We start from the raw sequence: 11,459 nt of genomic DNA on the forward strand, positions 1-11,459 counted from the left end.
AAAAAAAAAAAAAAAGTGATTTGGGTGGGAGTCTCTGTCTACTGATCTCTTCCTTTAGCAAATAAACTTTACACGTGTTCCTAGCATGCCAGATGTGGATTCATGGGCACAATCATCAGAGGCCATGTGCAGTTTGACTCCTTTCTGTTTATGAACTTCTTGTGCAAATTGCTTGGATCTTCAGACCAAGGAGGGAATGATCCTTAATTGCAGCTTTCAGGTTGGGGGCCTCACTCATGCTTTCCAGTTGTAGAACTGTCCCGCTTGTTGTGTTGTTTCTGAAATTATCCTAAATGTCAAGTTCCTTCCTCTTTCAAAAGAAATTCTAGGGAACTCTGCAAATCATGCTGCAGAGCTTCTCAAAGCATGTTTGGGAGGCAGCAAAAAGGTGTGAGGTAGGGCAGCAGCTCTTGCAGGAAGAGGGCTGAAACCCACATGTATCTTCCAGCACCACGCCAGGCTCTCTGCACACAACCTACAACCTGGCCCGCAGAGCTGAGGTAATTTGCTGGCATTGTACAGTGACTGACAGGCTTCATGCTCACAGTGTCTGAGAGGAAAACCTTTGAACCCTCCATCTTCCTTTTCAGGGCTAACAGTAGGCTTTGTTTCCCATATTTTGCATATGGGCCAGATCTCCTGGAACCATACACGATACTCTGTGGACCTGTAGCCATATAATTCACTTGATAGTTTGGACACTATTCTGGAAGGAACCAGATAGATACCTAAACTCAGGAAATGATAGTAGGTATTTTAATGGTTCAGAAATCAAATAAGAATTTATCAGCAGATGCTTCCCAATTAATTGGAAAAGCAGAAGTTACCCGAGAGCCCATCTCTGTTGGGTGTTTACATCTGAAAGCTATTTTTTCAACTGGCATCTTACTCCCTCTATACCTGCGTCGGCTTCCCAGTTGAACCCAGTCTTACGTAGCATTTACAAAAATAGCAACCCCCCCGCCACACACACCCCAGAAAGAAATCCAGCTATTAGGGTAAAGAAGGAGGAAGTCTTGGACTTTGAAATCCTTCAGTCAACTTTTCCAAAGTAGAGAGTCAGATTATTTTTTCCTAGTTAAAATTGAGGAAACAACAGTTTCAAAGATGATTGGATTTCTATTGCCAATCAGATTTTTAGGACCTTTAATCCATTCTGGCAACATTGATAAGTTTTATTTCAGTGCACTGACCCCACCACCTTAACCACTCACAAAAATAAAAACTAAGGAAAATAAAAGCCAAGAAAATTATGTGGGAATGGTGTTTTTCTAGGGGTGTGTGTATGTGTGTTAATAGTAGTCTTTGCAAGGACATTCCAGAGATGAATATTCTGCATTTGCATGCTTTCTTGAGGAATTTTTGAGTCATCAGAGAAGCTAAATATAAGTGCATGTATTTTTTTTGCAGGTTAGGGTTTCTGTGGTCCACTTATCTAAAAGACCAGTTCTATGAGGTTTCTGTTAACCAGAATGTGATTATCAGGGGCGTCCTGTTCTACCATCCTGGATAACAAAATTTACTTTGAAAGACCAGTTGATCTTTGGTAATTTCTACACAACAATAAAAGTACTATCACTTTGGGAAATGATGCCAGCAAACAGATTTGATAATAAAAAAGAATAATGTGGTATTTTAGTGTAACTGATATTCTATAGTAAATATTTACACGTCTAGCAGTGTGCCATCAGGGAGTAACAAGATCAAAAGCAAAGTGACCAGAGATACTGAAAAGGTAATAAAGGATCAAGCTTAAAGGTTTCTGGTCTGTATTGCTATCTATGTTCCTTAAGTAGATTTAATTACTTAAAGACTGAGTCTGAGTTAACATGCAAAGGCATTTTCAACCCAAGCCATCCATGATTAAAATTTTTAAGGCGCAATGCTGTTTAAAAAAGCATATACAGACATTCCTCGTATAACTCTTACATGTAGTACAGTAGTGTATAACAACGCTACAGTACTGTACTATTCAACTAGCAAAAATTACAGTACTGTATGAATGAGGTCTACTGTATAAAAAAGACATTGGGGCTCTATCAACAAGATATACAGAATTATACAAAGAAAAAAAAGACAGTCTAATCAGTGGTTAAACAAGTGGATCATTAAATGAGAAATACCTGTACTTCTTTATGAGCTCATACAAATGTAAATACACTCACATACCATGTAAGGACATTTCAGTCATGAACAGACCCAAAAGACCACGTGTATGACAGTAGTCGCTTATATTGCTAATGACGTCATTGACATTCGCACAGTGATGAAATTAACAACTGACACATTTCTCAGAACATCCCCATTATTGAATAATGTATAACCATCTATGGTGAAAAACATAAGTTTCCAGAAAGAAAATGAACCCAGAGATATTAAAAAACAATGCACATGGCCAAAAAAATATTGAGAAAAAATAACCCAATGTCAGTTGCAGCCGTAGAATTGATATTGAGGTAGCTATTTCCCCTTTTGACATTAGAAAAGAAGGAGAAATGGAACTATGAGCCAGCCCCTTCTTTCTTTTTATACAGATTTACTTCTTTCAATGTTCTATCAAAGAATGTATTGTGGTTGCTAGAAGCGATCTTCAAAAGGAGATTGCAGAAGTGTTTTTATAGAATTGTGAGATCATTGAATTGTGAGTCTTCATAAGCAGGCAGCTTTTGACTAGCTGTTCTTACTCATGTATTTAACACCTTTAAACAAGTGATGTAAGTATGTGTACAGGTGTGTGTGTGTGTAAAAAACAAAAACCCTCTCTTCCACCAATACTGTAAAAATCTACTTCCACCGGTACCTTGTACGTTAATCATGATAAACACTTCTGCTGATACTGACAAAATTTCATTCAAAGCTTTGTACACTGTTCTGCAAATAGAAGTCTCCCTGTGGGTCAAGGAAGTCATTTAAATTATGTTGGCATAAATGTTCATGTGTGTGAAAAGAGGCTTTTTACATGGGTTGTCAAAAGTATTGTACCTTTTGGATTAACAGTTTCACCAAAATCAATAAGAAGACTTGATGTGTGTAAGCACCACTCTGTAGCCTTGCATTTCTAAGCGTATGTGCAGTAGCATTCACACTTGGGTCCACACGAGGAAGGGGTGTAGTGGCCCAGAAATGGGTCCTACACTGGTTCTAAGTAACACAGCTAGAGCCACAATACTGGAGGCCTCTCCCAGCAGCTTAGCCTCTGGTCCAAACTGCCCCCAGTTTGTCCCTATGGAACACAGGCCTGCCTTGTTAGGAAACGAGCAACATTTAGGAGCCCACAATACCTCACATAACTCTGTGTACAGTAACAGAGAGTGGAAATAGGGCTGTATGCACGAACAAGCAGACAAGGTTACAAATATAGAATACTCTCTCAATTCCACTTTAGTTAGTCATCAGGGACAGTGTGAGTTTTATAAACTTATAAGGAATATACAAACAGTTCCAAATTTAAAATAACTTGGAGTAATTTTTAAGTGTGAGAAAGGAGTATTTTTTTTTTACCCTGTCCGTGTAAGCATCTGTGACAGGCAGTCAGAAGGGGTCAACGTCTCTTGTGTGTTCCAGCCCTCTGCTCACTCTTCTGTAGAGTTCTTACTCACTTTTTTGGAAAGACTGAAAAACAAAAAAGTGGAGGGAGAGGTGTGCAGTGTATGAGCTAGACACACACTGTGTGCTCGTTCAAGAACAGCCCAGTCCACACTGACCTTTTGTGACTTACAGGAGAGAGACCTGTCTGGTCTGGACCCCAGATCAGATGCTGTTATCTTTGGGTGTCCCTTTCCTCCAATTAAAACTCATCTGTGTTTTCCAGAAGTTCTTGGATGATTTTGAAGTATACAAAAGTAGTTCTTTTTAAATAGAAGAATGATCTGTTTTATGAAAACACAGTGATAGTTAAAAAAAAAAGTAGAAGCTCAGATTCTCTCTCCCCACCACCTGCCTTAATATTGGGCGTTACTGCTTTTCTTTCCCTTCACTGCCATCTCGGGAGCCCTTCTGTGAGCAGCCTCAGCCTCATTTGCTGACGTTGCTGCAGCAGTTACACTTGGTTGTACATTTATGTATTAAATTCCCCATCAGTAGCACGCAGATGCCATGCAGAGAGGAGAAATCACTTCACGGGTGACCGTCAGCCCACCAGTTAGGTACCTGTGATTTCCCCCTCACACCCTGATATCAAAGAATGGCGCACTTTAGACATTTTGATGAGACTTATCAGGGCCTTCTTCCTTTACAATAAATCAAGGATGTAAATCAAGAATACAAACTTCCTTTAGAGTAAATCAGGAGTCTAGTGTAGGAAAACAGGCCTCTCTCACCAACTTTAGATCCACGTACCTGCAATTCTGTCACTCACTGCACATGAATGAAAGGTTCACACAGCTCATTTCCCCATAGTGTGAATCTTACAGGCCAGAATTTATGAGTGAAAGTTAGAAGAAATGAAGGACTGTTAGAGGCCACACCAAGGATGAACCTTGAAACTTAAGTGGAAGAAACTGATCACAAAAGGCCACCTATTGTACTGTTTCCATAAGTGAAAAGTTTGTGATAGGTAAGTCAGTAGAGACAGGGTAATACTAGTGGCTGCTTAGGGCAGGGGAGAGGGTGGGATAATGGGAAGAATAGCTAAGGAGGATGGCTTCTGCCTTGGGGTAGTGAAAATATTCTAACATTGATTTGGCGGTTATTTTACCCATGTCCAAAGATACTCGAAGCCAATTTTATGCTTCAAACAGGTGAATTATAAATATGTGAATTATACAGATGCTATTAAATTATAAAGATGCTATTAAAAAGTGTGTGAAGGAAGAAAAAATCTATGTGACCCACAGTAACCAAAGCCAGCAGCTCATTTTGAGGGATTCCTGAGCCACCTTCTCTTTCTCAGCCTTTGTTGTTCATTGTAGTTTCCTGCCTTGCATCTTCTTTGCATTGATAGCTTTTCTGTCTTTCTCTTACTACCCAGCTCCTGAAATCTGTTTGATAATGATGCTATTTATAACTTTCCCCCTTCTGGTTTCCTGGTTGCCCTTTTTGCAGTGTTTGTTTTCCTGTTTTCTCAGTGCTCTGCCCAGCATCACTTGTTGGTTCCTGAGACTTTGGTGATCCGATGGCCGTTGCAGTAGGTGATTGTTTCTTTTGCTCATTCATGAAATGTTCACAGATGTATTTAACAGTAAAATCTTGTGCCTTACCTTCTGTCTTAGAAGAAAATCTATTTGGAACTTGGTTATTTCTGTAAGCCTTCAGAATATGCTCTCCAAAGGGAAGCAGCATAAAATAAAACTATTATTTCTCCTCCATGATAAAGTTTTCAGTCTTGCTGAACTATGTAAATTGATGTAAAGAATGAACTCTTCTTATCTGATCTCATTAATAGGACTTGTTTGGCTGGAACTGGCACTGTGGGTACCTGACTTTTGTTATTCTGGTTTCCTGACAGCACAGTCATTTTCCATGTGAGAATATGCCCGCGGTCACTAAGTACCTTCTGACCGTTGCTCACAAGACCCAGCCTTGCATATTTGTGCTGGAAAGATGTCCCTGAGGCTCCCCCTTGTCCTTGTTACTCCATAAATAAAAAGACTGAGTGGCCTCCTTCATGTCACCAGGGTGCTCGATGTACTTCCTCAGTGGGTTCTGTCCTTCAGGCTAAGTGGTGCACCTCAAGGGGGAGGAAAGGGTGCTAGGACTTGTGTTTTATTTCTTCTTGGTGGATGCATACTGAAAAGGAAGAGTAGCATGAGAAGAGCTCCCCTAGCCCATTCCCTTCAGACAGCAGAGGCAACCTGCTGCCACCCTGGGAAGGGTGCAGGCCAAGAGGTTGTGATCAAAGTCAGGAGCGTCTTGTTAGGAAGCCCAGATTCTCAGTTTAACAACTCTGTGCTCCTGGATGAGTTAGTTTCTCAGTGCTTCCCCTTCATCGTCGATAGGACGATCCTGTGTGATTATTGGGGGGATTAAATTAAGTAATATATAGAAGGTGTTTAATATAAAGGATATGGAAAATGCTCGGTGAGTTAACTCTGTATTAATAAGTGGGCCTATATTCAGACTCTGATATGAGCTGCAGTCATGTAGGAAGGACTTAAAAACAGTGAGACCTGGGAATTTCAGGTGATTCGATGCTGAGAAGACATCCATTAAGTGTCATGCTGGTAGTTCTCAGATCAGCTGCCTTGGGCATGGCGGATCCTGTTTGATTTGTTAGTCTCAGTGTGTTTCACTCCACTGCTTCCATGACTTCCGTGCTGTTGGAATGGGTTTGCAGGCAGGTTAAGGGGCAGGGGTGTTCATGTGTGTTGCATGTCCTGTGACTGATATGGCATGTGGAGGAAGTCTGTGGTCACGATCTCCACACTGAGTCTGAGCTGGACAAAAAACGCTCCAGCTCCCCTTTTCACTAGACCCCTGAGTGAAGAATGGGCCATGTGTACTACAGGGGGGCCCATTTCCTTTGGGCGGGCCAAGGAACTGGTTCAGGAAGAGTGCTGTCTGGCTCTAGAGTAGCATTTTCTCCAAAGTAGCCAGTTTCCTTCTGCACCGCTTGAAGGATCACCTGGGTTTTGTGGAGAAGTGTTTTGGATTGGCATGAAATGGGGGGGGCGCTGTAAGCTTCCTTTCTGCTCTGAGATACTCCACGTGAATGAAAGGGAGGGGGCTGCGTTTGGCACTCACCGGCTGCTGAGGCACTGGGCTGGGCAGACCGCATGGCCCGAGGAGCTTTATGCATGTGTCTGCTCACTGTTGCACTTTCCTGGGGTTAGTAGCAGTCGATTTTATGTGTAATGATCCATACCAATTCGGAAAGGCATCCTTTTCTTACACAGAGCAGTGGTTTGTCACTTAGGGCAATGCAGAATAGCTAAAATGTCCCTAAAGTACTCTGTTTTGATTTCGAAGCTTTACCTTATTTGAACATCCACAGACTAGTTCTATCCTTCAGAAATTATCCAGGATAAAATTGTTTGTATTGTACAAAATTGTTTGGTTAAGTGGCCTCTCCTCTATTTTTTTGTTCCTTATGAAGAGGCCGAGTCTTCCATCTTTGCCTCTAGCTGTATATGCTTTTTAAGATGCTTTATCTGAGTTCAGATTGTTAGAGAATACTGGCGAGAGTGGAAACAAATTTTTAAAATACCTAGAAATAATTTAATAAATACAAGGACTCTGGGGAGGGAGAGGCTAAAGGCTCATGTATGTGACTTGTTTTCCTCTCTCCCCCAAAAATGAAGACAACAAGCTCTTAAATACAGAGCTGCGTTTCTGTCTGATTGTGATCTTGAACCGGTCCTCTTAGTGGTTGGTGTGGGTGCGTTGTTAGCTTTTCCAACCATTTGGATAGGCTTTTGTTTTTATTGTTGGTCGCTGTAAGAATTCCAAGGAATAGAAAGATCTCTTGGGCAAAATCAATTTGCCTTCTCTTCTGTATGTTTGTTAGTCTACAGCAACTTCCATTTTCCTCTCATTTTCCAAAGTTGAAATGCCTTTAATCATACTGTGTGCTCCTTCTCGGAAGCTGGAGAAGAGGTTCCTTCCTCTCCTTCCTAACAACGTAATTGGAAATTTGGTCACTGCACTAAATTGTAAATTTTGGCACTCCTGTGGAACAGCCATCCATCTGCTGGCGAGACACACTGCCCCGGGCTTTTCAAGAAATCCCTTAATAGTCCTGAACACTAATAATATTTATATACATTGAGATGAGACAAAATTTACAGCAGGCTTCTGGGGCTGGCTCCAGGACTCTTAATCCCACACTTCCTCGTGTTCTGCCCGCCTTCCGGAATCCTCTTGCAGGGAGCTTCAGCCAAGAGAGCACTGGCTTGGCTCTTTTGCTGGAGTTTGTCCTCCAGCAAACAGGTTGCCCATCCTTCCAGTCTCCTCTTCTTGCCATAGCACCCTGTGCCTGTTCCCCTTCAGGAAACAGATGTGTGTTTGTACACACTTTGCATCACCTAACATGAAGAGGAATTGTTCTACCTACAAAGAAGAGGATCCTGCCCACTTTAAATGCTGCTGAGATGCATTTGGAAGTTGCTCCCATCACCTGCAATGAACCTGACTTCTGCAACCTGCGTGTTGTGTGTGGCAAATCTGACTTGACCAAGCAGCTGGTTTCCTTTCACTCTCCCTTTGGGAGGTTTTAGTGCACTCCTGTTCAGACTAGCTGTTTTCATGGAAATGCAAAATATATCTAATAGGTACTTGGTCAAGTATTTGTTTATTTTCCTTCCTCATCCTGGGAAAACACAAATTTACATTTGGATATAGCATTGTGAGCAAGTCCTGGGGACATTTCTATTCTTCTAAATGCTCTTGAGTTTTCACAGGTGCTTAAAGATCCATTTGATCTTGGTGTCTGTTACTAGTCGTTTTTATAGCATTTTCTTTATATTGTGAGGAAAGGGGGGTTCTGCAGTTAATACTTGTCCCAGCTACTCTCACATGGTGACTGTAAGATTCCTAACAGGTTTTCCCTCTCTAGCCACAGAGCATGGTGACAGGATGGGTGAATAGCAGCCCCCTGTGAGGCAGGTGGGGTGTGCACCAGCCTGTGCTGCTGGTACACATCTGGTGAGCAGGACTTTGAGCTTCCTTTCTGCAGTCAGTTTATTGAACCTCATGGATCTGTTATGTTGCATGAGCTTTGCGAGGATGATAAAATAGGTTGTGAGCCTCCTTCTCCTCTTACCTGGTCCCTCTTCCTCCTGTTCTCTTTTCTCTGCTCATTGTGCCAGGTGAGCTTCCTCACGTGAAAATCTTACCCCTGCGTGAAACCTTCATCACCACGCTGAGCTGGCCCCTTGCAGGAACCCGTTCCCTCAGAACATCACAGATTAGTCCCCAGCCTTCTTCACCACAAGCACCCAGTCCTCCAGCTGCAGCAGCTTGTTTGCTTTTCTAAGCATTTACATGTGATTCTGTCTTTAGCGTTCTCTGTTCTGTGGATCTTCCCTGGTAGCCAGGAGCCAGGAAATACCATCCAGTTCTAACTCTGCTTTACTTCTCTGATGCTGCATCCTCCCCTGAGGACTATGGCTGGTCCATGCACACATTGCGTCTGTCCTCACATGGGTGCAGCACATGCTAGATAAATAGCTGTTAGTAGATTAGATGGACTTAAGAGTTTGCAGTTATCCATTTAGAAATCTGAAATCAGTATATTCAATTTCAGAGTTTCTTTGAATCTTGAGGCTTGAAGTGATCTTAGTAATGGATGTATTTGAAATTAAATATTCATTTAATCTACTTAATTTTTTGATGTCTTTGAGAGATTTTATGATGAGTGTGTTTGCTGCAACTCTGCTAGGATTATAAATTAAATTCATGTTACTCTCTGATACAGTCACCTTAGTGGTCAGTATATGTCCCCAACATTTCAGGAGTTCCTGCAACATTTTCTGTGTCACTGTGATCATGGGTGATGGAAGTCCTTGTTATTTGTTGGATAGGTTAGTTTTTTCAAGTAGCCAGAAGTCACTGAGAGCCAATTTTGGTGACTAGGATGACATAAACCAACAGGAATGGTTTTCTTCGCTTGCACATAGCTCTGGTATGCCTTACTTGGGGTTAGCTCAGTTGCAATGTCACACAACAGTTATTGAAATAGAATAAAAGTTTATTTCTCCCATATCTAAAAATTTCCAGAGTCTACTGCACCATCCTTAATGTGGTACCTGATGGTCCAAGATGGCACCATCAGCTCCTTGCATTACTTCTGTAATCCAGCCAGTGAGAAGGAAAACAAAAGTATTCCCTGTAGGTTTTAAGGAGTTTTGCAGGAAGTTCCAGTTTTTAAAAAATGTTGCATATTTATCACCAGACAGATCTGTAGATACGTGGCTCTTCTACCTACATTACCGAGGGAGGTCAACTAAAAATTACCACAGAGCAAAAGAAGAAAAATAACAGGAAGCAATCTGATGTTTCTCCCAAAAGATTTCAATGGAGAAAGTTACAGTATTATTAAGCTTGACAGTATCAGGAGAATTCATCAGTTTTCTTCAGAGGTGATATTGTTCATCTGAACATCCAAGTTTTGATGTCTGTTTATAAATTCACCTATTTGCAGTGAAACAGGAGCTCTGTGCTCTTAGATGTGGAAACTGGTGCAGACTTTCCAGAGGACAGTTTGACTCAGCAAGGTCAGTTTGGAAATTGATCCTAATGAAAGATTAAGGCCACTGGTGAAGATCACAGGGCAGATTGAATAATAAAAAGTTGGGAGTAGGGAAATGTCTAATAATGGGAGACAGCTGTAACTTGGGCTCAACTCTACCATGGAGTGCGATGTTACTGCTTACTGATTGCGGAATTCAGTCTGTTATATTTAAAAAGTGCTTAATGCCTTAGTCCTTTTCACAAGTATTTGTGTTTGTGTGCCTGTGCGTGTGTGAACGAAAGGATGTGCGAGGGTGTTAGCCAAGGGCCCACTTGTGGGAAGGTGGACTTGCATGCTCCTTACATTTTCTTTTCTTATCTGTGATCTCTTGATTCTTTTTACAGCTTGTATTTTTATTTCTAAAAAAACAGAATCTTGACTCATTATTGCATGACAGAGTCGAAATATACATATTTGAATAATTCTGTATTGTTTTCCAACTTAAGAAAGGAAAAAGTAGGACATCTATAATGCAAACCAGATTTCATATTTTGTTGATTTATACTTTATTTACGAATAAGGCAAACAGCCCATAGAGTGTGGTCATTACAGCATTGTTATGGAAACAAATGCCAGCTCCTCTGTTCCAGCTGTGAATCGTGGGTGTGTGGTTAGACCCTGCTTTTGCCTAACAGCACAGAAAGGTTTAGAGGAGATGGTCTCTGATATCTTGTCCCCTGGGCACAGACATGTGTGCACACACACACACACACACACACACACGCACACACACAGCTTCTCCCGATGGTGACCATCTGTCGCTGTCTTGGTGACTTGTGAGAAGTCTGGTAGGCTAGGGACGTAGCTCTGCGGTAGAGCACTAGGAGGCCCTGAGTTCAATTTCCGGCACTGGAGAGAGGGGAGACATAACTAACTGCTGGCTACTGTTATAGTTGTTGTACTTTATCATTAGTTATTATTTATCTTATTATGCCTAATTTGTAATTTAAACTTAATCATAGCAGTGTGTGTTGGAAGCATAGTGTGGCTCAGGCATCCTGTAGAGGTCTTGGCAGGGATCCCAGGAACGAGGGGCCGCTGTATTTGGAATGCAGAGCGCCCTGTGTCTTTGGAAGACCCAGCAAACCACGTCGTGTATGGGGGCTTTCTCCTTCCTTCACCTGCACCTCGTGGCTCCTCCCAGACCAAAGGAGGAGTGGGGGCACGAGGCCGTCCAGCCGGTCTGCCCTGCCCCGCAGCCCGCCATCTCACCGCTGACCTTCCTTCCCAGTGTGCCCGAGCGCCTGCGGGAAGCGCGCGTGCAGCGAGAACAACGAGTGCTGCCACCCCG

The 11,459-nt window shown here is 42.1% G+C and overlaps 1 protein-coding gene across 1 annotated transcript in view; it reads left to right on the top strand.

Annotated features, from left to right (window-relative positions):
• The window catches only part of Igf1r (insulin like growth factor 1 receptor), a gene marked incomplete in the record, with an annotated part of 221,289 nt that overhangs the window by 147,875 nt on the left and 61,955 nt on the right, over positions 1 to 11,459 (top strand). Inside the window, 1 exon segment of the mRNA XM_033761077.1 lies at positions 11,400 to 11,459. Coding sequence (XP_033616968.1) covers positions 11,400 to 11,459 — 60 coding nt within the window.

The sequence above is a fragment of the Fukomys damarensis genome, unplaced genomic scaffold (genome assembly GCF_012274545.1).
Source record: "Fukomys damarensis isolate Sample0158 unplaced genomic scaffold, DMR_v1.0_HiC HiC_scaffold_7, whole genome shotgun sequence".
In the NCBI taxonomy this organism is placed as follows: Eukaryota; Metazoa; Chordata; class Mammalia; order Rodentia; family Bathyergidae; genus Fukomys; species Fukomys damarensis.